Consider the following 25,887-nt stretch of genomic DNA (forward strand, 5'->3'; position numbering starts at 1 on the left):
TATAAAGAAAACATGTCACTGAACAAAAGGGCACCATGAGAGAGGATGGTAGCTTGTGGGATCATGGCAGGGGTGGTACCCAAATTCACTGCTCGTGCCTGCCTTTGTTCAGAGTGGCAGGGCCGTCTCTCCGCCTTCTGAGATGGCCCTTTGGACTCTGAGAAGGGGACACGCTTGCCCAAGGAGGCACAGGTGCTGAAACGCAGAACCGCAGCTGGTATCACTTCTCTAGAGTCAGAACCCCAGGCTCGCCTCCGTCTTTCCATGGACCTGGGTCTGCCCCAGAGCCACAGGGCATCAGCCTACCCCCTCTTCCACAGACAGTTCTTTTAAGTTTATATTTGCAGGAGGCTAGAATTTCTCCCTGTGGGGAGTCAGTGGAGAATGGGGCTTCAGAGAGCTGGTTCCAAAGCCAGAAAGATCAAGGTTCGAATCCGGGTTCCAGCCACGCCTTGGCTCAGGAACATGGGGCAGGCCACTTACCTCTCTGGGCCCTCAGATGTGGCATCTGCGAAATGAGGCTTTTTGCAGTACCTGTCTCAGATGGTTGTCCTGAGCAGAACTGTGCCTGGCGTACAGGAACAATTCCATGGGACCAATGAGGGAAATGAAGGAGAACAGAAGCCTCTAAATTGGATTTAGGAGTCAGGCCAGCTTTTCAGTGCCATTTGCTGCCCGTGTGACTTTAGGCAGGTCACAGCCTCAGTTGCCCCATCTGTGAAATGGTCCTCCTACCGCTCCCTTCCTCAGATGGATGCCATGCAGACTGATAACACAGATAAGCGGCCCAGCCAAGAGTCCATTAAATGTTGGTTACCTCCTCGCTCTCTGCATTCCTGAGTGGAGTCAGCCGAGACACCAGTGTCGTCATCTGCACGTCAGCCAGACACTTGCTTTCTCGTGACGAATGTGACACTGTGAGCCACCCACCTCCCTTTGCCACGCTCATCTTCATCACTAAAGTGGGCAGAATAGTGCCCCTCCTCCCCACATCCACATCACATGGCTCTTGGTGGATGGAGCGACAGGCTGGAGTTGGCCCTGCATTTGCACTATGGGGCTATCATGTCCCTGGAAATGCCAGGACCGGGGGCCTGGAGCACTGACCCCACTCGAACCACGCAGAGAGACAGCCGTGGTACCAGCACAGAAGAGAGGCTCTCAAAGCTTCCATTCAACTCAAGGAACTCCCCCCGCACCAGGGCCTACTCTGTGTCAGGTGGGCGGTGAGCCCCGGGAGACCATAAGGTGGAGCAGCTCGGTGAGGGCAAACAGGTGACCGGATCCTGAATAAGTGATTCCAATCCAGGGAAGTCAGAGCTGCGACCCGGGGATCCAGGGGCTGGGAGAGCAGAGAACACAGGGACCTGACCCTGTGGAAAGGCTTCAGAGACACAGTAGCACTGAACTTCCAGCCAGCAGTTTGCGTCCCGTGTCCTGCTCAGCATCTCTTGCTTTATGGCTGACAGGAGACAAGAGTCTGAGTTGCAGAGAAGGGAGTGGAGAAAACTCAGCAGAGGTAGATGGACTAGTGCACATTGCCTTGCTTGTTTTCATGGCAGATGCCGTGAGTTTTTCAATGCGGACAGTGAATTAAGTAGACAGAACTTTCCAGAGAGATTCCGTACGTAAGGCAGTGGGCGTAACCAGAGGTCACCTGGCCCAGAGGAGCACGGTGGGCCTCAGCAGGGAGGGTCCCTTCTCCATCCCTTCCATGGAGCCCAGCCAACCTCAGCCACTGTGGTCTGGGGGCCTTCAGAGCATCCGCAATTGGTACCCTCATCCAGGAGGCTGGTTTCCCTGGTCAGGCGGGGCAGGGCAAGGCCTCCCACTGGAGCAACAGGCACGTGGGCACTGGGTGAAGTGGAAGCTCAGGGGGCCTTTGTGGACTGTGGGGCCTGGGGCTACCCTATCAGATGGTGGGTTAATGTGGAAAACCTGTCTGGGGCCTCTAGAAACCAGTCCACTCTGAGGATGACGAATTTCTGATAACCTGGTTGGTGGAGGTTAGTATTTTGAGTTAAATGTGACCATTTTCAGCCACAGTTTGAGACAAGTAGGTTGTTTGTTTAGCCTTGTGTCAGTAACGAGGCATTTGCCAGAGGCCAGGAGTCCCTCTGCGTCTCCCAGTGGTGGTGTGTCTCCGGCCCAAGACTGCATCCCTGGGTGATGGAAGCCAGTGGCACACAAGCAGAACTCCACTGGAGAGGAGCTGGGCCCACCCACCTCCTGGGAGGCTTGGCTGGCGACAGCCTCGCATGGGCTGAATCACCTCCCTTCTTCCAGGCTCCAGGCCCAGAAGCAAATAGTGACAGCATGTCGTCCCAGCCGCCAAGACTTTTGCTTCTCAGACTCTCAGCCCCCGTGGATTTATAACACCCCTCATTACCGAAGACAAGACACCATACTGTGTGTGGGTGAGACTCAGACATGCCAACAGGAGCCCTTTGTGGCAAAGGGAGGAGGCAGGTTGTCTGCCTGCCCGGGTGGGTACCAGCAGGCAAGGGAGAAGGATGGTTCTCAGGCAACATTCACAGGTTCTGTGCAGTAAGGAGCAACCGGGCCACCATGACTTTTAAACGTAAACATTTTTTTTTAATTATAAAGTGTTTTATACTCATTTGAAAATAATTTTCTAAAGGAAACTAATCACAATAAAAATTCCCCATGATCCAAGTCATGCAATATGATCAATATTGGCGGATACTTTTCTCCCTTCATCCAGAGTCATTTGAATTTTGTGGTTTTTTCACTTAACTTTGTGCCACATTGTATTGTCATCAAACCCACCACCACCCTCTCAGCAGCAGCAGAACTTTCCCTCCAATAAGACCAGATGTGTTTGACCAGGTCCTTGCAGTGAGATAAGATGCTATGACTGTCTGGCTTTAGCTTGGTTCTGTTTTTCTTTTTTGTGCATCAGTGAGTATCTGTGCAAACGTCTTTGTCTGTATTTTGGATTGCTTTCTCAGGAGTGTATTACCTGAGCCAAAGTGTATGGGCCTTTCAAGGCCCAAGATACATCTTGCCAGGCACCTGTCTCTCATGGTCTGTGATGGCTTACGCTGTCCCCAGCTGTGTGAAGGATATCTCTCCCCACCCCGGGCACGTGGACTCTCAGGTTTCCAGGGTATTTGATGGACTCTGCAGATTCATGCCATATTTTCTGAAAAGATAATAATTTGGCTCCAGTTTTAGAATCGTCATTCATTGAAATGAAAAGTCCTGCAGTACTCTAAAATTACCTACGGCCGTGGTCCTTTTATTTAAAAAATAATAATAAATTCTGCCGCCACGTGCAACTGATCTATCGATTAAAGAGACTTACGTTACTGGAGTGCAAAAAGTTTACATAAGCCATCTTTACAAAAAGGCTGAAACTGTGTGCATGAAAAACCACACTCTTGTGCTGTAAATGTTTCTCACGGCCATAAAAGTAAAGACTCTTGAAGAATAGCTACTCCATCTTGCACCAATAATGCATTTGTCCCAAGATAAGAAAATTGGCTGGAAAACGCTCATGTTTATTGGACATAAGAGAGAAGAGTTTCTATAAATCCAAGAGAAAGCACCCTGGTTGGTTGAGTTAATGATCCCCCCTTGGGAGAACCGTCTTGCAGAAAGGCTGCCCTTAAATTGCCTGGTCTCTGCACCTTTCTGGCATCAGTTCTGTGGGACATTGTTTCTCTTTGAGAGCTGAGAGGCCTGTGAGCTGAGGATCTTTGGGGAGGAAAAGGTTGGAGAGAATTCAGCATGCAAGCCCTGGGCCAGGGTCCTGGTTTCTGAACACCCTCCAGTTCATTTCGACTGCAGCATCGGCTGCTACCCTGACAGCCCCAGAGAGCGAGGAGCCAGGGTGAAAGGGGAGGCCCCGGCTTTATAGAGGTGGTGCCCAACCAGCAGGCTCAGAGGCTTGTTGGAAAACTAAGGTGCTCCCAGGAGCATCAGACAACCAAGCTGAAGTGAATGGAGCCCCTCGTAGCTCCTGGATGGACAGGGCCTGGCCAGATCGGGGTGCCATGTCCAGGGGCCTGGGCCAGGCATGGGGGCAGAGCAGAACTCACCCAAGGGCTGTGTGTGGATCTGCAGGCCCTGGACAGGCAGCACACAGAGTGAATTCCAAACCCAGTTCTGCAGAACAGCAACAAGGTCTTCAATTCAATTCATCTTCAGTTCCCTGGAACGAGCAGGAAAATCCATGAGGGAGGCAGCAGGAGGAAAGTCTGATCAGAGCAAGAAGGCCAGGGGGAATTCCTCGAGCCCAGAACCTGGGCACAGGCATCTTCCAGAAGCATCCTTGTCATTCATTCCCCAGACATTTAATGAGAACCTGCGATATTCCAGGAACTGCACCAGGCACTGGAGATTTAAAAACTGAACAAAGGAGACACCGTCCTTGCTCTTGTGGAATTGGTGATGGTGGGTGGGGATGGGGTACAGGATTTTGAATGTTGCAGATGAAAAACAATCACAGATCACAGAAGTAAATGAATAGTTTAGTCTACTGCTCAAAGCCAGACACACAGCCAAGCCCGCAGTCACCAGGGAGGGATGTGAACTCCTTTCACTGGGAGGAGGGCACAGTCAGGAGGTACAACCTAATGCCCCACAACGGGAAGTGGCTGTCTCTCCACGGAGGACCCTGGTCCTGCCTCTGCGGTTCTTCTGGGAATGCAGCCTGCACTGAGTCCTGCACAACGTGAAGTATTCTATGGCTCTACCACCTGAACGCGTGCGATCTCGTCTGACCTAGAAAGAAAGTTTCTAAGCTTATTTGGTGTGAAGTCCTACCCTGCTTTGTCAGTTTTCAGGCAGCAAACAGATCTCCCAGTGAGCATCCTGCGTAGGGAGCAGAAATCCCTTCTCGGCCCCCTCCCCGGATTGCCGGCACTCACGAGTGGGAGTTTAATACCCAATCTTGTTTGGGGTGATGGTTTCCAAGTCTGTCCATGCATCCAGATCATTTATCTGGGGGGGGAGGATGTTGGTTAAAATGACAGTTTCCAGGGCCCTCTCCTCAAAACCTTCTACTGGAATCTCCCAAGGTAGAGTCCAGAAATTAGTGCTTTGAGAAGTTTTACAGATGATTCTCCTGCGGCTGGCCCTGACTCTACATCTGTCTATAGACAGGAATTTGGGGAGCACAGTGTGAGCCCCACATAGATGATGTAGATTGCAAGGCTGTAAACTGGGGAGGAGACAGCACAGTCTAGGTTGGAGCAATCTTGGAGGACTTCCTGGAAGAAGAATTAGATGTGTTGCCATGGACAGAGGGAGGTAAGGTAGGAAGTTGTTATAGTGATTGGTCCAGGTGAGAAGTGATGATGGCCAGAAGACTAGAGGGAAGAGAGTTTGATCTTGGGAATCATCTAAAATTCAGAAGCAGAAGGCTTTAATGGCTCTGTGGATATATAGGGCAAAATGTTACAGTGCTCTAAAGTCATGCCCTCTAGATTTGAAGCCTCTGGATATAAGTTTTAGGCAATAGAGTATTAATCTGGAGCAGTGCTTCTCAAATCATTTGTAGTAAAGGACCAGTTTTTTCCCAATCAGTCATGGACCATGATTTTGTAAAAATATAGTAGAAACAAATTTCAAGAAAAATGCAATAAATAGCCAATACATTCAAAATATAAGCCAATATTTAAAGTATTATTAGATTCAACAAATATAAAATTACTCTGTCAAATTGCTGGGAAGGTTTCTAAATGCTACTCCGATTTCTATACGTAGCTCACGGCAGGCTTGTAACAGGCAGTTCAGAGACCCCACTGGTCTGCGGGCCACAGTGAGGAGCTTTGTTCCAGAGCCCATCCTTGCCCTGGCCTTTCCCCTCCACAAAATCAAATGGTTCAGTCTTGGATTATCTTTCCAGTTAGTCTGACCAGCAAGCCATCTTTACATGGTCCTTACCTGGTAGCACTGGGTCTCCTGGTCGACAGTGACAGGGCAGGGAGGAGGGGACGATAGAAGCCTTGGGCTTTGCGGGAAGCTGTCCGGCAGGAAGCTGTCTGCCGTCTCCCACGTGCTTCTAGAATAAGGCCTGAACTTGTCCACCCACATGCACGACTCCGAAATCGCCCAGGTAAAGATGGGATGGTTTGCTCAGGCCGAGGAGTCAGTATTCACGGTGGTGATTTGGGGCAAAATAAAACCCCTTCTGTCGTCAGGAATCTGGAGTGAACTTCACAGGCAGGACAAAATTTGAGGACAAATTACTGGTTGTTTCATTTGACATTTATTGAGACTTTCAGGAGACTAAAAAGGTTGCAAATAGATGGGGGTTTCCAAAATTGGAGTCACAGATAAATGCAATTTTATCATCATACACACTTGCCTGCAGATGCTCAAACTGAGGCTGAGGGGTGTACATATGTGTATACACACACACACACACACACACACACACACACACACACAGAGCAGCCACAGCCATATCTTGAATTCTTCCCATACTAATGCCTGGCAGTCCAGGCACCCTGGGTTCCCAGTGATTACCTTCTTCATCTTTAGAAGCCAAAATTGGAGTGATTGTGTATGTGTGTGTGTGTGTGTGTGTGTGAATTTTCCTACATCTAATCACTCACTCATTTCATAGATATTCATTGAGCAACTATTATGTGCCAGGCCCTGCAGAGTGATGTACAAATTACACTCCTGAGCCGGGATGGACAATAAACAAATAAGTAAAAAATTCTTGGGAGGGAAGGCCAGGCAGGGGTTGGGTGGAGGCAGGGGACTCCTCATCAAGGTGAGGCCCAGATGGCCAGGTGTGGGGTGGCACCTGGAGGAAGAGAAGGACCAGCCACTGGAAGGAGAGGGGCTCAGCACCAGGCCGAGGGCTGACCTGACTTGTACAGTCTGATCTGGGCCTGGGGTTATAATTTTCTCTCCCTCTTTCTCTTTTGTAGTCAATTAAGATCTCTCTTTTCAGTAAGAATTAAAAGGCAACTCTTGTGAAGATGAAATACAGTCAATGGCAAGGGGTCAGAAATAAAAAAGGGAGAGGATGCCTCATCTTTGTAACTGAGTTCCGAGAGTTTGTGTTTTGTTTCCTTTTGAAATGTGCCTGCGTGTGATTTTTTTCACTGGGGAAGGGAAAGCCACGTAATTGAATGCTGAAAAATAGATGTGTCTTTTACGTGCGGGACACAGGCTGAGTGGTTTGCATCTGTTATCTGAGCTAAACCCTATCCCCGCTCTGAAGTAGGTGCTGCCATCACCAGTGTTTGCGTGTGTCAGCCCAGGAGGGGAAGGAACTGACTGGCTTCCAGTACGTGGTACCGAGTGGCAGAGCAGGGATTCACACCTGGGTCTGACACTGCAGCCTAGACTCCTCCCTTTGGGGGTAGGCAATGAATATTCCCATTCTACACATGAAGAAACTGAGGCTCATAACCATGAAGGAACATGCCCAAGGTTGCTCATTGGGAAAGGCAGCTATGTAATTTGTGGGTCTTCAGTTCAAAATGAAAATGAAAAGCCTCTTGCTTTAAATTTATTAAGCTGTTCAAGACAGCAATGTTAAACCAAGAATGAGGCCCTTCTGTGCCTGAGGCTGGTCTTGGAACCAGGACTGGATGCCTAGCCTCTGACTCCTCACCACCTCCTGCCTCCTTCCTGCTGAATGTCCAACCCCACGGTTGTAGGCCCACAGCAGCGGTAGAAGAAATGTAAAAAGAAAATGAATTCAGAAAAGCAAGGAATCCTTTTAGGGGGTTGGCTTTGGAGTCACACAGTCCTGGCCTGAGTTCTGGCTCTACCGCACGGAGCAACTTACCTAATCTTCACACCACCCCCTTGAGATGCAGTTGTCATTTCTCCCCATTTTACAGATGAGGAAATTGAGGTGCACTAGCTGGTGGAGCAGAGGAGGCAGGCCTCTGAGGTCTCAACCTTCATCTCTATACTCTGTCGTCTTGACTGTCGTCATGGCCCTACCCACAGTCAGGCTGAGATCCTGAGGAATTCACTCTAGGAGCTGCATGGGGAGAGGAGACGGAAGGCGAGTCTCAGAAGTTGGCTCCTGTCACTCCCTTTTATACAAAGCCCACTCCCTGGCCCAGCATTCATGTCCCTTGTAACCTGGCCCCAGAGTTCCCTTCTGGCCCACCTCCTATCTGGCCTGCTAGAGACCCACCCCCAGCCTCACATTTGTCTACACTTTCTGAGCTCTGCCAGGCTGCTGAGTGGGGGACAATATTCACATCATTTTCCATCTAAATAGCCCTCTAACGTTGTCCAGCTCCAAGGCTATGAGGAGACACCCTGGGGTTCTCTCTGCCCCCACAAGCCCCTTCTTCTAACAGTGCTGTATTAGCCATGCCTCCTGCTGTCTGCGTCCTGATGCTCTGACACCTGGGGCCTTGCTGAGCCTGGAGGGCCTGCCCTTCTCAGGCTTAGCCAACGCCTAGAGAGAGCAACAGCTTACACTTCTGCCTTTCAAATGCAAACCAAGCCATTCAGAATCCGCAACCCCATCTGTCTTTTATTGGGCGGGCTCACACCACCCTGCCACCATTCACCTGCCTAATCACCCCTCTGCCGCAGAGGTCACCAACTGGACAGTCCTGAGGCTGCTTACCCTGCCCAGCCTCTTCTGTCCCATGGAAACCACAGTAAAGGCTCTTGACCCCAGTGCTTCTCCATATGCTCCCAGTGGTGTGGGGTCGCCTCTCTTTGGGACTTGTGAATAAAGTTGAAATAATGTGGTGTGGAGTTTTTTGCCAAAAAAAAGTGCAGACTGTGGGCATCCACATGCCAAGGGGCAATAATATCCTCTTTTCAATGACAATAATACCCTGATCTTTTGGTCTTTCACACTTAAATAATTAATACAACCTATATTAAAACAAAGCCCTGGTCACTTCCCCCAGGAAGCCTCCTGTGATTGCCCCTAGTCGATATAACTTACCTCTTCCTCTTTGTTCTCTGGGGTCTGCGTTTTGTCCCTCTGCCTGCCTTTAAGCTGGCTGTGTGTCTGCCACTGCCCTGACCATCAGCGCCATTGAGTTAGAGGTTATGAGTCACACTTCTCTGCCTTCCATGCCTAGGGCTCTGTCTGGCACATAATAGGTGCTCAGTAAATACATGGCATCTAGAATAATAGTAAGAATGATACAAGTCTGATGATAGTTGCAGCAGTGGCCTTCTGTTCCTGGTGCTTTGGATACCTTTTCTCCGATTCCCAAAGCAACTCTGAAAGGTAGCTTTGGGTTATCTTCATTCTACAGGTGAGAAAACAAAGCTCAGAGAAGTTCTGTGATTTCCCCAAGGCCACACAGCTAAGAAGTGGAAGCATCAGGGTTCAAACCTGAGCCTGTCCAGCTAAAGAGTTAAGACTCTTGAATTTAGTTCAATTAAATTGAAGTTAATTCCTCACCGTGTGACCCTGTCAGAGATGACCTTCATGTGGATTGATTGAGAAGTGGCAATCAGGTGTGTCCTGGTGTTCTGAAAATGAACCCCAGGCCTAATCCAGCTGCCAAATGACCTTTCCAAAGCACAGTCTGGATCTTTCATGCCCTAAGATGACACCCAAACCTCTTAGCCAGCATTTATCATCTGACCTTCACTTACCCCTCCAACCCATCTCTACCTCTTCACCCATCCCCAACTCAGATGCCCTGGATGATCAGTGGAGATAAAGATGCTCCCCGTTAAGCATAGTTACCTCCCTAACTTCTCCTGGTAGAAGAAGTCCCTTGGTACCCAAATCAAAGTTGCTCATCTCTAGGAGAAAGTCCAGGTGGTTGAAAGATATCAGGTGGTGGATGCCTGCAAAGATAGGTTAGAATGTCAGCTGCCTGAACACTCCCTGATCAGGGGGACCTCCTTCTAGCCCTCCCACTCCCAGTATCCCCACATCCAGTCATTCATCTCATATGAATCCAGCGATTTCTTAGAGAAACCGATGCTTCTTCAGCTGCTAAAAGCTGAGACCAGGAAGCACCGGAAGCCCCTGAATATGCACAGTTTAAGGAAGGAAGAGTGCTCTGACACACCTGTATCTTTCTCTCTCGTCCCTCTGCATCACTTCTGAGAGCAGAGTTGGAACAACAGAACTGAGTGTCTTGGGTTAGAAGAGCCCTCAAACCTGAGCTTTCTGGAAGTCTCAGATTAGCTTTTTCCCACCTCCAGGCGTCTAATAAGAGCATTCCAAGTGGCTAATAGTCTCCTGATAAGAAAATATATGTTTCCCAAATTCAGCAAGAGTTATAATACAATCATCATGTTTCTAAATCCCTAATCCACGGAGAAGGAATTTGATTCCTGAAGGCATTCCCGGGTTAGTCTTTTCAGAAATATGTGTGGGGTCACTGAGCCTGATTATTAAAACAACAGGCAGTCGACTTTTTTTCTCTTCGCTTAAAAAGAAATTGAAACACAATTCTTAAATTAATCCTAGACCCGTTATAAATTGAGAAGATTTCGTTTCCAAGCAGGGCAGTTCAGAGAAATTTAGAAAGCTTGTGAAACAAGAAGTAAGATATTTCTACCGTGAGGCTTCAGCGGGAAGGTTATTGTGTTGGGCCCTTCCCCTTAAATGCTCACAACAAGCCCGTGAGGAAGTGTAACTGTCTCAAAGCTACAGGTGAGGCAGTGGAGGCTGGGAGATGACAACTGCTTTGCAAAGGTCACGTGATCCACATTTGGGGGAGAGCAGATTCAAGTCCAGGTCTTCCCTGTCTTCAGTGTCAGAACAACACCTCAGCCCCCATGACCAGCCCTCGAGGTCAAGCATTGATGAAACGGACAGCACTCCTTGATCCTCTGTCAACATCAGAGATTATCATCTGTTTATTTTTCTATGCCTGTGTAAATTGCATGCTCACAAATGAATCTGTGAAAATCACCATTCTCAGTTCTGGCAAAGCCTCAGAATCATGGAGGAGCTATTGTAAAAGGGCCGGGTGGCCTTGGGCAAGTCACACCAGCTCTCAGCCATGGTTTTCTCATCTGCACAATTAAGATAGTAACACCCACTCACATAGTAACCTCCCACAGGGTTGCTGGGAGGATTCGATGAAGGAACAGGTATAAAAGCATTTAGCACCTTGTAGATGCTTAATAATTGCACATCCTCCTATTTCTTGTAATAAATGGTATTGAATAGATGATAATTTATAATAACCTATCTATTGAACATGTCCCTTGTGTTTGGGGCTGAAAAGACTGGGCATTTAATCCACCCGACTCTGGGTGGTAGATACTACCTTTACAGAAGAGAAAGCTGAGGCTCTTTGAGCCATCCAACCCTCAAGGAAATGAAGAGGAATACGTATTTCCTGTGGCAAAAACTGAATTGGACGACTTGCAGTTTGCTCTTTTAATCCCCATGTCAGCTCCTTCTTGGAAAATGAAAGATGTGTGTGTGAGCCTCTCACTCTCTCAAGGATGCTTCACTCTGAAAGCGTCATTGATTTCTTTTACTCTATGGTTGCAATTTTGCCTGCTCTTCACAAACCATCAACAATAAGCCTCATGAGGTTACCGAAGCAACTGGCAGGTGTGATGTTCTTAAAACTCTTTTGTGCCTAATTACTCCCCGGAGAGGGCCTTGCCCCCACAACCAGAAGTGGCGAAAGGAATGAAAACTCTGCTAGCGCTGTACCTCCACGGGCTTTCCCTCTGCTACTTGTTTGATTCTTTATTTACACTCCTAAAAGGGACTTGAGGTGGAATTTCTTCTCACTGACTGGAAGTCAATGATAACCTCTGAAATAGCTGGATGAGAAAGAGATGCCCGAGGGCTCCACAGAATGAAGGGAATCTAACCGAGGACGTCTTGGGTTTCTCCAACAGAAGAGGCTTCTAAAAGGAGGTGCCGTGGGAGACTTCTTACCCGCCAACAGAAGGACAGACTCAAGAACTGGTGGTGGAGGGCACCAAGCACCCCCCTCCAAGTAAAACCATCTTCTTTGCTTTTTTTTTTTTTTTTTTTTTTGGGTCTGCATCTCTAAAGAAAAGGAGGCTTCAGAGAGAGAGGAGTGAGGAGGGAAGGAAAAAGGCCTCCTCCTTGCTACCGTGTCTTGTTATTGGGAAGAGATTCCTCTGTCATCAGTTCTGCACCAATTGCCTTGCTGAGAACAAAGAGAACCAAACATGTGGTGGGCTGCTCTTGGGATGGATGGTTATGCAGGACTCAGGGTAGGGGCAGAGAGGGGCAGTACCAGAGAAGCTGCAAAGAGGCTAAGGGCTCTGTCTGTGACTCAAGAAGGGCTGCCATGGCCATAATCAAAGTTAGGTCTCTGGGGCTCCCCAGGCCCACCTGGCAAAGATTTGCTTTGCTCAGATCCAGGTGTGGAGGGATCAAAAATAAACACAATCCTCGCCTTTAAAGAGTTCCAAGTTAGAGGAATAAGCAGGCACACAAATGAATAATTAATTCCAAGATGATATCTTGTAGGATTCATTCACACTTTTTACCACTATCTAGTGAGCATCTCCTCTGTGCCAGGCATTGTGCAGAATGATGGAGATTCAGAGTAACTATAAGCTTGGAGTCTAAGGCTGTAGTCTAATGTCAAGGATGCTGTGAGGGCACAGAAGAAGGTTTCTACCCAGACTGGAGAAATCCTGGAAGGCTGCATGGAGGAGGTGACAGACAGAAAGGATAGAAAAGGAACTCCATACAGAAGAAATGGCATGATCAGGTGCACGGTGACATGAAACATTTTGTAACTTGGGCACAACAAGACTAGTCATGTGTGGACAGCTGCTTACAGCACTGTGACTTTCAGATACACCTGACAAAAAGCCCTCCTGTCCACCAGTGATGTGTCCTTTAGATTGAATTTGGGGCCTCTGGAGCATGGGCCATAGTAGTTCCATGATCTCATCCTCCAGGAGGTGATGGACCATTCCAGACACAGATCCTGGGAGTTCTGAGGAAGAACATGTAATTGAGTGTATTCACTTGCAGCCACTGTCACCTAAACATCCTCCCCTAGCAAGTTCCCTGGTGATGAACTTCACAACATGGTGTGCAATCTTTGTTCACAGCGTGCTCTGAGACACCCCTTAAAGGGAGGCTGGTTAACATTGGGGTTCAGAACTAAAACCAGGTGACATGGTTATCTGCAGCGTGGCAGGGTCACAGTGCAGGGGGATGTTGCCCTCTGTGGACTGGCCATCCCCCTTCCTCTCTGGGGAAGGAACAACTTTGATGGGAGCCCTACAGCTGCCAGACCCACATTGTTGCACCTAATCAGTCCTCATCCCAACACTGAAAGGTTAGCATAGCACTGTGGTCCCTACTTGGCTAATGAGATATGAGAGGTGTGGAGACCTTCACTGACCTGAACTTTCGGCCCTGACAGAGTCAGGACAAGATCGTTGCTGAATCACGTGAATAAGCCTCTCTGAGGCTCCCCACGGGCATCATCCGTGATGCTCAGGCCTCAGCTCAGACAGGAGCTGTCTCCAGCTAAAGAGTCCCTCTCAGTCACCGCTCTTCCCTTCAGGGTACTTACCTTTTCTGATAGGACAGCACGGGCTGCACAAGGCAGGGACCGTTCCTGACTCCTCTACTGCCCTGTGTGATGCTCCAGGGAGCGCCTAGTACACAGAAACCCCAAACAAATTGTTGCTCACTGAACGAAGCCATCTGGCAGTCCCTAAGCCCAGCCCCTCCGCTCCACTGGTTTGTTCAAGGTGATGCCCAGTGGCCCACAGGGCATCTGTGGGGAGCCCCCTGGCGGCTGCACACTGACCATAAATGCGGGACTTCCTGAGTTTCTCGTAGGTGAGGACAGGCAGTTCCACAGCTTTTCATTTCTACTTCAGCAAAAGGATTCCATCTAGCAATGTTCTATGTGACACACGTTCGAGGGTCATAAAGTAATAGTACCCACAGCTCATGTTCCTTGGTGATTCAAACCGATGGCTCGGGGCGGCACGGACCTCTCAGGCATTCGTTCTTGCCAGCCAGCACCGTTACCAGTCACCACGCCGCTGCCTTGACGCGCTCTGACTTTCAACCTCTGCTGTTGTTGTTTCAATAAATTAACGTGTGCACGCTCTCAGTGTTCACTTTTGTTGGTTGCTCCATTTTGTGTGGTGCCATTTCGATTGTGCTTTTATTCATCTCCAACGTCTTATCACCTCTAAGTTATTTTTCCGCTGAAAAGCAGGGATAAGACCACCAACCTTACTTAAGTGGGTCACAGTCCTTAATGTTTGGGAAAGAATCCTTGCACCTCACCTCGTGGCCTCATGTAATCCTGAACTACCGTGTCCTCTTTTGTTTTGTGACAAGACGTATGTGTTCCTAAAACTCACCTTGCTGGACAAAGTGGGGAAAATGAGGCGAGGGGCTCAACCCTCAAAAGCATCATCAATGATGCGTGAGGGAGAGAGAGAGAGCGAGAGAACACTGGCGCAGTTTTACACGGGTTAAATGGTTAAGAAATATGTAAGTACTACCATAAATGCAGCACTTGACCATGAAGAGACCGGAGGTTTGCTTTCAGAAGTGAACAGGATTGCAGCAGGCACAATTATTGTGATGAGGGTTCTCTTTTTCTTTTCTTTCTTTTTTTTTAATGTCAATATTTATTTGTTTGTTTATTTTTTTGTTTTTTATTGAAGGACAGTCTGTTTCCAATGTTACATCAATTTCTGGTGCACAGCAGTCATCCATAGATATATAGATATATATATACACACATATATACACACATATATATATACACACACACATATATATATGTGTGTATATATATATTCCTTTTCATATTCTTTTTCATTATGGGTTACTAAGGGGATTTTCTGAATGGGACGGAACATGATAACTTCAGGTGGCTGTGGGGGGCAGGTGGCTCATAACACACGGTGAACCTGTTGCTGGTAGATGTTTGGTCTGAGCATGTGGTTGTTTTATACATTCCTACCTGGCTCAGCTCAGCTGGGTGCAGGTTTCTGCATTCACATGATATTTCCCAAGAAGAAAACCTTGCCTAAACAAATGAGAAGTTCCCATTACCCTCAAACTGTTCCCTCATTTACCCCTTGTGTTGGAACAAATTCATGTGTCCAAAACAAGTATGACCGCAGGACCGGCTGCGTCTGACCTACCGTCATCCTTTCCTTGTTCGCTCAGATTGGACCAAGAGGATTGAGTACCAGCCGGGCTCGGGGAGCGTCCCCCTGTTTCCTGACATCCACCTGGAGACGTGCGACGGGGCCGTGTCCTCCATCCAGATCACCACCGAGCTGCAGACCAACTACATCGGGAAGGGCTGTGACCGGGAGACCTACTCGGAGAAATCCCTTCAGAAATTATGTGGTAGGTGTTTTCCTGCTGGAATTTCTCTCAATGAATTGCTTTTAAATAATATACACAAAGCGTATCTTCTTACATTATGGAAGAATCAGCCTCTCGCCCCTGCACTGGTATATGTAACTCCTGGATGAGTGTTAAATTACTCGTTATGGGTAAAAGGTCAGAATGCACAGCACTTGGCATCAGACACTCCTGATCAGACTCCATTTACCAGCCGTATGGCTGTGGGCAAGGGATGTCACAAAGCCTTTACTCCTCATGAGTAAAGTAGGGGTCTGTGACGCCTTGTGTTGAGGAGCACCTGGCATGAGCTCCCTTCCCTTGCACTGGTTTATGGAAAGGCGCCTGCCCAGGGTAGCATCAGCCACGCGGGGAGAGGTGGGTCTCCTCCGCACAGGGCCAGCTGCCGAATGTGCAGACTACTTAGTGTCCGAGCAAGGGCCGGACCCTTGTTCAGAAACGACCAAGAAATATAAGACAGCCAACAGCGAAGCATTAAACCAAGCTGGGGGCTCCGTGGGACACTCAGGTCACAAGCCTGGCTGCCCACGTCAGAGAAGAGCTGGGGGTGCGGGCAAGGTGGGTAAGTGAGGGGTTTACGTAGGGGGCAGAGAGCTGGCTGTCCACTGGCTGTGAGATGGTGCCCCAAGAAAGGAGCAGGCTGGAACCGGGAGACTGGCTGGTGGATGGTGCGACCCAGGAAAGCTTAGCTTTACTAGGCACCTGCTGCCTACACCCTGCCCGCACCCTGCCAGACTCCACGTGCACCCTGTTTCATCCCCTCCATCCATGCTAAGAAGGGTGCCTTCATCCAGTTTTAAAGATGGAAAATTTTGAGGCCCAGAGAGGAAGAAGGACTTGCCCAAGGTCACACAGAGAAAGCGACAGAGCCAGAAGGTGAGGCAGGTCTAGGGGGAGGAAGGGCTCTTTAGCTCAGACCTGGGACGCTCCCGGACCAGGCCTCAGGAGCTAGAACGTAAACCTCCCAAGTCAGCTGTGGACTAAGACACCCAGCACAGTGGGGATGGCCCACGGGCGTGGTAAACCACACTGCGGATGAGCTGATGGGCCTCCTTCCCCCTCACCTGCATACATTTCATTTCTTCCCTGTTCTGTCCATAAATACTCAGGCACTCACCCTGACTCTCTAGCCGAACTGCGAGGAGCCAGGAAAGGGCTTACTTTCAGACCAGGCCTGTGCTTGGGGGTCACTCCATCTCCACAAAAGGAAAAGGAGGTTCCTGAGCACACTGTCTAGCATCACACACACACACACACACATGCATGCACATGCACACACACACCTTCACCCACACTACTCCTGCCCAAAGGACCAAGTGACAATTTTAGAACTGAATGTGACGTATACCCTGCTTGGGTATCACCATGTCCCATTTATCATGTCACCAGGCTGGCCAGGAGGGCCTGTGGGGACGCAGGCTTCTCCAGAATGATGCCGTAGATCAGGGAAGGCATCACAACCTCTATATTCCAAACGGCTCTTGTGAAAATGGATATCAGGGGCCCGCAGTCTTGAGAAAACTGCCTCTGGTCCTCTCCTCCACTCCGCGTGCCAAGAAGCCATCTCAGACAATATCTTACTTTGAGTGAATATCCCATTTCATTCCCCGTGCACCTGAATTATAAATCAGCTCAACCCCACGCCACCATGGGCTACAGTCATTTCTGAAACTCCTCCAGGTTGGAAGGGGATGATGGAATTGGCTTGTTAAAGACAGATGGACCCAAGGGCACACCCTTGTGATTTGATTTCAAATATTGCTGGGAAGAGATGAGGAGAAGTGGGGAGCGAGAAGGGTTTTCTGAGGGAAGAAACTTTGGAGCAAAATTGCATCTGGTTGCTAACAAAGCTCATCCCTTCTGGGCTACCAGCCTCGCCTGGCAGGAAGGCAGGTTAATTCAGTCAGGAAGGCAGCTTCCCCTCGAGAGGCGAGCTTATCAAGTGCTGGGAGTGACTCTTTGTTAAGAGAAGTCTGAGCATCTTTCTGGTCACCTTCCCGGCAGTGGCACCAGCCCACCGCACTTCTGGGAACTCTGTCTGAGTGAGACTGACAGGCAGGACCACTCCTGTCTCCATATTAGGAGTCTGAATCTTGAATCCACTGAGGGAGAGTTCAGGAAGAAAGGGCAGAAGCAAATGAATGAGGCACGTACATCCGGTGCTGGAGTCGGCTTCTGGACTAGGCGGCTCGTCAGGCTCTGTGCTCTCTCCAGACCAGTAGGGAACCGCAGGCTGGATCGCTTCGAAGGAAAGCGGAGTCTGGGTTGTAATTCCTGACTCCTGCGGGGCCCCTTAGGTTCTACCCGAGCTTCTGAGCTTCTGTGTGTTTGCAGTGGATGGTCAGCAAGTTGCTGGCGCAGTTTCCCAGCTCGGGAACTGCCATGACACTGGAAGCCGCAGCATTCATGCATTTTTCATTCTACAAATCTTTATTGACTTTGGATGGAAACGGGGAGACCAATTAGGATGTTATTGCCATAGTCTAAGCAAGAGATAACGATTTCTGAACCAGGGGAGTGGCAGTAGGGATGAATTTAAGACAGATTTAGAAGGCAAAATCAGCAAGAGTCAGTAATTGATTAGCTGTCAGCAGTGAAAAAGAAGGAATCTTAGGAGACTGTAAGGTGAGCATCTAACTGGACGAGAGAGCCACCAACCACAACTAGAAATTCAGGGCAGAAGATCTAGGGGACAATGATGACTGGTACCTGGGGAACATCCCGGAGTGGGCACCCAGTTCTAGCCCGAGTCTCCACCCTCCTGGGGACCCGCCTCCATCCTGCTGATCCCTCCTTACAGCCCATTTCTTCCCGCTGTGCTGCCTCTCCTTGGCCAGGGTACTCCAGATCGTCCTCGCCCCCAGCTCATTCTCATCCCTAAGCCTTTGTTTCGTGTTTCCTTCCCACTAGAATCTCTCTCTCTTGCACTGGTCCAAACCCTTCCCATCAGTCAATATTCTCCTGCCTTCTGTGCTCACCGGGGGAGCAGTCTTGGGATGCTTTCTGGTGCCTTTGAGGCATCTCTTCTGTGACACTGCAGTTGTGCAGTGACCCAGGCAAAGGTGTCTCCCAGAGGCGCCTTGTGGATGTCCTCTCACTGCGTGCTTACTTCCTCCTCTTGCAACATCGCTCCAGGAAGAGCAGTGATGGAATCCTGTGTAAGGGGGGGTCAGACAGTAGCCCAGCAAAGCCTACCATCGGGAAGTACCTGGCAGGTGCAGCAGCACCAGAAATAGCTTCTCTGTTTCCAGTGAACTGCTGGACACCGGGCGTATCGCTGCCTGAGGTTTGTACGCTGAGATGCTTACATTCCACCTCGAAACAAAGACGATGCAGGGCCCTGAACCCAGGTCCCTTTCAGCTTGTAGGATCAGACTCAGCCTAACTTGGTGCCCCTCTGCCCTCGCTTTACACGAAGCCAGGCCTCCCGGGGAGGTTGAAAAGCTACTGACCACTTCCTCTGGATTCAGAGATTCAAGATGAAGAGCTCAGCCATCTCAGTCCCAGGCCTTCCCGAAGTGAAGTGTCACAGAACAGCCTTGAGTATGAAATGCACAATGGAGCCCCGACGAGACCTCTTGGCCAAATTAAATTTGACGTTAACCACAGCCCAAGAAAAAGCCTGCTTCGATGCCCCTGAGTCACTGTATATTACAATAAATAGCAAAACAGTTTGTGACATATGTCCTTCAGAGCCCCAAGGCCAGGACTGCCCTCCCAGGGCTCACAGACTCCTAGCAGCTGGCCGGCCCCTCCCATATGATGCCTGGATCAGATGCTTTATATGTGGAGTCAAGAACTCCAAGGACATGTCTTGTTGAAGGAAAGGCCAGAGCACTAGCGTGCTGTTAAATCAAGGGCTTGATCTGTCAGACCAGTTCAGATTGCCAGACAGTAATTCATTCTCGGGATTTATACACTTGTGAGCCCAGGAGGTTTTCGTAGAGGATTCATTCATTCATTCGTGGGTTTATTCATTCAACGTATCCAAATACTCTAACTCTTTAGTGTATCTAGAAGTTAATAAGGCCACTTAACAATTCAGTCTCCTGGGGAAGACAAATATCTTTTTTAAAAAAAGTTAAGTCTGTGGTTTTCTCCTACACTGTGGAGCCTAACAGAGCTCTTCCTCACTGAGAATCCCAGTCAGAGGCTTTTATACCCTCGGTATATATTCCTCAACTACAGGAAGCCACCAGCAGTTCCTCCAAGATGCTCCTAAATTGCTGGAGCTTCTGGGGTAACCAGTATCGGTCCCTCAGTCATAGCCTGTCCCCCATCCATTCTCCAAGAGCTGAAGTGGGCCTCTGACTTTAAGAAAAGCAGTGCACACCTGTTGGGAATCCGATTAAATCACTGCTTATACATCAGCAAGGGCTGCCCACCCCGACCCCTGGATGATGACAGTGAGCGGTGGGCTTCTCCCTGGATATGCTGATTTCTTTGAGGCTAGTTAAGCAGCTGCCACACAGCATGCCCTCCTGTTCTAGGGAGAAGCTGTCTGCCTGCAGTGGGCTTTCCCTGACTGGTCAGCAAGTGGGCATCCATTGCCCTGCCCCAAGAGCTTGGCCGAGCACCCTCAGCCAAAGCCCAGCTTGCTTCACCTGGACATGCCAAGCCCTTGGAGGAGTCCCTCTTATCTAGGATCCCAGAAATGGAATGATAGTCTGTTGGAAGGATCAGCAGAGTGTGAGCTCCTGAAAGGACATCAGAAAGTCCTCCACATGCAGATAGAGAAATGGGAATTTTAGCTGCTGATGTCAATCACTTATATGGATTATGAGTCAGGATAAGGCAAGTTATGCTGCAGTAACAAATGACCCCAAAATCTCTTTGCTTAAAATAACAAAGGTTTATTTATCATTCTTACCATTCCTTCTTGGGTTGAATGCGGCTCTGTTCCATTGGTTTTCCGCTGGAATCCAGGCTGACAGAACAGCCTCTATCTAGAATGTTATTGATCTCATGACAGATGGAAAAGACCCGTGGTGCACAACATTGTAAAATGACTCTAACTCAATAAAAAAAGTGTTTAAAAGAAAAGAAAAGATCCGTGGTGAACCATGGACTGGCTCATAAAGCTTCTGCCCTAAGATGACACAGGTCTCTTGCACTCACATTTCACTGGTCAGAGCAAGTCACATGGCCTAGTACAATCAGTGGGTCAGAGAGGCATGCTGAAAACAGAGTGCTTCCTATCGTCATGTGGTTCAAGTATGGTCTTTGTCAAGAGGCTTCCTTTGTCCCTGGCTTCCCCTGAGACTCTCTACCAATGAACTGTTACACCCACCAAAAATAAGAGACTTTCAGCCAGGTCTCATTTCTGTCTAGTTCACTGCTGCATTCTCACCACAGTGCCTGGTGTGGCTTAGACATTACAGAAACATTTAATGAAATAATGTGGAGTTGCTATTGCTAATCATAAGAATATGCTACAGAATGAGGCTTGTGTCCTTGATGACAGTGGTTCCTCTCCCCGGAGACCCTCCCCTTCTCCCATGGGGAGTGGACCATGAGGAGGCACAACTGAGGCTCCCTGTCTGTCACCATTGCCAAGGACCCCCATGAAGTGCTCAGGACTCTTTGTCCTCACCAGGGCCATCCAGAGCAGAATGCAAACCCTGCAATTAAGAAATCCAGGCAGTGACCACAGCCCCAAGGCTCCTTGGGGGCTCTCCCACCCCAGTGTGTTCTGAAATCTGCCTCATTCACCTCTGTCTTTATCTGCTTGCTGGTTCCCAGAGGTTTCCCCATCCTGACAGGGCTCAGGGACCTCAGTCAGACCTCCGGTTCTGAGCCCCCTCCACTCCAGCTGCAGCTGCCGTGCTCCAGACCAGTGTGAACTCCCAACAGCCTGGTGAGTCCCAGGGACCTTCACGAGGATTCCAAAGGATGTCTGAGATACACCGTGATGTACAGACGATGCCTCACCATCTTTGCGAATTATGCATCCTGTACCCACTGTTTTCCATGGCATCCCTTGGGGAGAAGAGAGAACTTGGGGAGAAAGTAAATCTCTCTCAGTTTATTTAAGTGCACCGAAAAATGAAATACAATCTGTTAAGTCTGGGGATGTCTTCACCATCTGGTTAAATGTAGCGTGATGCTTTCTGGGAGGCAACATCTGTGGGCTGGGCAGGGTGGCATGCCGCTCCCCTCACCAGGAAAGACATGGGAGCTTCACATCGATGGCCTTGCCAGGGCACATGCTGTCTTCAACATGCCTCTCTGTGGAGAGCCAGCTGTACAGGGAGGTGGGGTCCTGGGAATTGGGCTGGGCTGGGCAGCACACTCTACGGTGTGGTAGAAAGAACACTGCTGGGTGTCTGAGAGCAGTGCTTGCCTCTAGCTGGTTTGTGGCTATGTGACCTTGGTCAAGTCTTTCCCCTATCTGAGCCTCAGTCTCCATATTTGCAAAATGTGCAGGAGGTTGCAAGATCTGCCTCCAGGTTGATTGAGGTGGTGCAGTGGGGATTGTGGGCTTTGAAGCTAGCAAGTCCTGATGATGGATCTACTCACTGGCTGGTTGTGATTCTGGGTTCACTGAGCCTCAGGTTTCTTATCTGTAAATTGGAATCATAATAGTATTCACCACACATAAGTAATTAAGAAAAAACATTGAAGTACTTAATTCGGGTCTGGCGCTCACTCAGTGCCCAATAAAATGTTCCAAGGAAAATAATAATAATGGTCTGTTACGCTGAAAAATAAAGCTCCATAAATATGTGTGCATCGAATAACCCTGACCAAGGCTGGCCTTGAATGAAATGTAACCATTTTTGCCTCCTAACCTCCTTATGTCTTCTCTCCATCACCCCCCAACTGGTACTTGCCTCTCTCCCTCTATCCAGGCTTGTTTTGAAGGAAATTTTCAATCAGCTCCTTCACTAGTCTGAGGTGTTAATTGCAGTGTGAATTCTATAAGAGCATTTGCTCCTTAACAACAGCAAGGTCCATAGTCAAAAAGGACCCTCAAGGGGTGAAGTTCTGTCAAGGCTGCCCTGATTCTGCCGTGTGTGGGCCTGTCTGCTCTGTGTGGTGGCGAAGCTGGCCTCAGCAGCCGCCAGTCACCTATGTGCTGGGCTCTGCTGGAGCATGTTGGCGGCATTAGCTTGAGCTAGAAGTCAGGAGCCCTGTGTGCTCAGTTGCATCTCTCTGGCCACCTGAAATTTCAGGAACAGACACACACTTTGTGTGTGCCCTAATCACTGGCTGTTGTCATGCTGGACAAACCCCGGTGTCAGAGGCAATTCACGTATGGGTCAAAGAAGCTGTTGCCAGGCCACATTGTTCTCGGGGATTCTAGGAAGATGAACTTATTCCAAAGACCATGTATCTCCCGCTCCCAAACCACCCTCAGATCTCTACCTGCTACCACCTTGATAGATTCTTTCAAATGCCTCTGGAGGGTGATTACTCTTCAGGCTGTGTTAGTAATTAAACCATTAGTGTGAATTAGCTTATCAGATAAGTAAAACGGTTATCAAATAAAGCTCCAGGAGCATCGGATGAGAACAAGTAAATATTGATGAGAGGTTCAGGGCATGGACTAGAGGCTGGATGGTTAGGCCCATGTGAGCACTGGGTAGGTGGCCAGAAGCATCTCATGGAGACACTGGGTAGAAGGAAAGGCAGTTATAAACATTACTGAAGTGCCTCCTATGTGTCAGGCATGCTACCAGGAAAAACCCCGAGAAAAATGCATGTAAATAATTCAGTCAGCACTGCCCACACTTCCCCTGGATGAGCATAGGCTGCAGGGTGACCATGATCTAAGAGACCAGAGTCTCCCACCCTCTCAGACACTGCAGTTCCTGGAGGCCTCTCCTAGGGCGAGCCTCTCACAGTGCTAAGCAGAGCATCTGGTTCTAAGGATATATATTTATCACACAGCCAACCTCCAACTGCAAACCAATGGGCATTTGTACCAAGGCTAGAGGGAAATCTGGAAACATTTTCAAAGACGTACATTGGTTTCCAATATGGCACCTTCTTAAGGGATTTTTAATGGTCGTTTAAACTGTAGGAGATGTTTGTGGTGAGTGACTTTGGATCGTAGTCTCTCGGTGAGCTGAGGTTCTGATATATAGAATTCAGAAGGCCAGCGATCCCTGACCAATGGCAGGTAATTCACACACTGCTGTCCATTAAACCCACTTACGGCCGCCTGGTCAGTGCATTGCCGGGAGGGAGCCCCCACACACTTGGCCCGCGGCACCGGGCACACCTTGGACTCCCTGGTTCTTATTCCCTGGCGTCAGGAAGCCCCTAGCCATTCTCCTCCCTTGAGCAGCCGAGCCCTGTAGAGGATATGGAGAACTTAGACTCCCTAAGGATGTGGAGAACTCCGCTGGTAGCACCAGAGCTTCAGTGCATGCGGCCCAAAGACCCTCCCAGCTGGGCTGTCCTGTCTCCTGGGCCAGCTGCTCCTGTTCACCACAGCCCCACTCTCCACAAAGCTGTTGGTGTGACTCCCCCAAGGCCTAGACCTGCCTATGACACTCCCACTGCTTCAGGTAAAAGTGCTCACATCTTAGCCTGGAATCACCGTGGTAGCAGGAAAAATAACAACTGTAGTAATGGTGACAAAGTTATGGGGAACACGGAGTGAGCCCTGTTCACCGTGTGGCAAGCGCTGGTGCGGTCTCTCGCTCGGGCGCCACAAAACTGGGGGAGGGCAGCAGCAGAGAAGGGGGTGAGGAGTCGGAAAGGTGAAGTCACTGGTAACAGTCACACAGTCACAAGGCCAGCAAGTCAGGCTGCCTCCAGGCATCAAATTCAAGTTCTGCTGACTTCAGAACCCATGTTCTCAACCACTGTACACTTTGGCCTAAACAGATGGTTTGAAAAAAGTGTGGTGAGTGCAAAGTGACTCACACTCCTTCTCCTGGGATCAGGACCTAGAACTTTCCCCAACCACAGCCCTGATCACAGTGCATCCCCACTATCTGTCAGTTCGTTGGATCTGCACTCCTCCAGGTCAGGGACTACACTGATTCATCTTTACCTCACTGGTGCCCAGCAGGGGTCTTGGCACCTGGCCGGTGTTCAGTAAATGACTGACAGGTTAATGGATGGATGAGCACACGAATGAATCCATTGATCCAAATCAAACCCTGGCCAGCTTATCAAAGCCTCCAGGGTAATCTCATTTCTCTAAACCCCTCCAGCACTTTCTTCTTACACCATAGTTAATTGTACTGTCCTGCCCCATGCAACTCTCTTGTCTGTAAGTTACTGATGCCTCCCCAAGCTGATCATAAGCAACTTGGGCAATGATGGTATTTAACCCTCTTTTTCACAGGTCACCGAGCTCAGGGTTGAGCACCTAGTTCTGCAGTAAGTACTCCTAGCAGTTCATTGTGACCCAGGAGCAGAAGACAGGTGAGGACAGCCACCCTGGAGGAATGACCCTTTGTTCTTTCTGTCCGCATCCCCCGCAGGAGCCTCGTCTGGCATCATCGACCTCTTGCCGTCCCCCAGCGCAGCCACCAACTGGACTGCAGGACTGCTGGTGGACAGCAGCGAGATGATCTTCAAATTTGACGGCAGGCAGGGCGCCAAGATCCCGGACGGGGTTGTGCCCAAGAACCTGACGGACCAGTTCACCATCACCATGTGGATGAAGCACGGCCCCAGCCCTGGCGTGAGAGCGGAGAAGGAAACCATCCTCTGCAACTCGGATAAAACTGGTGAGTCTCGCGTCCAGCCCTCCTGGCGGCTTCCCATTATGTCCCAGCAGGTCAGGCATGGCCACGGCCACCGAGGGCGTGGGACAAAAGCAGGAGCTTGAGAGGAGCCCTGGGAAAATATTCTGGTCTCTGGTTTTCTGGCTTCTGATTTTCTGGGCTTGGGGGACAGCAGGACCAAGAGACAGGGGTAGAGGCGCAGACACAAGGAACGCAAAAGCTAGAATCGGTGATTTTCAGGCTGGATGCTTCAGAACCCCAGCCTCCCCAGAAGTACCTTGGGGCTGCTCTATGTGAGGTGAGGGCGGGGGAGGAGGCTTCATCCTTACTTCAAGCAAAGCCGCTTCATCTTCACTGTATTATATATAGAGATTTCCAAAAGTTTATTTTCAACGAAAAGTGTCCTGCTCATCTACCACAGTAGCCTGAAAATCACTGCCGTGTGTAGCAATGATAGCTAAGCTTTGCTAGGCATTTTCAGCATGCGAGCCTGTGTAAGGCAGTTCACGGTGCCAGCTGAAAATCGTCACTCACCATCTGCCTCTACGAGAATGAAGTCACGAGCCTCTCGCTGCAGTCACTGACTTTAACACACCCTGAAAGGAGCTCTCACAGATCAGGAACGAGGCCCTCTGTGCTCTGGGAAGACTGGCAGAACAGTTAGATACTTCCAGGAGAAGATTTTATGAGCCCAACTTCTTGCATTTTCTCGTGTCTAGAAAAGCACTAAAATCATTAACAGACATCTGCTCCTCGTGACTAGCAGCAACCTTCTGCCAAAATGTGTGCTTGACTGCATGTATCCCCGCCTTTACTAAAATCATATATACATATACCTCCCCTCCTCCCTTTGGAGCAGTTCCTCAGAGTTGAGAAGCTTTCTCCCAAACT

General features: G+C 49.3%; 1 protein-coding gene across 4 annotated transcripts in view; it reads left to right on the plus strand.

The window, feature by feature from the left end:
• The window catches only part of CLSTN2 (calsyntenin 2), a 593,109-nt gene that overhangs the window by 478,509 nt on the left and 88,713 nt on the right, over positions 1–25,887 (plus strand). For all 4 annotated transcript variants that reach the window (XR_012071294.1, XM_031677155.2, XM_072958352.1 and 1 more), the window contains exons 6-7: positions 15,104–15,289; positions 24,751–24,999. Coding sequence is in view for 3 of the 4 variants with exons in the window: in XM_031677155.2 (XP_031533015.2) it covers positions 15,104–15,289; positions 24,751–24,999 (435 nt within the window). In the remaining variant the exon portion in view is untranslated. The remainder of the gene's footprint in view (positions 1–15,103; positions 15,290–24,750; positions 25,000–25,887) is intronic.

Source organism: Vicugna pacos, chromosome 1, assembly GCF_048564905.1.
Source record: "Vicugna pacos chromosome 1, VicPac4, whole genome shotgun sequence".
Lineage (NCBI taxonomy): Eukaryota > Metazoa > Chordata > Mammalia > Artiodactyla > Camelidae > Vicugna > Vicugna pacos.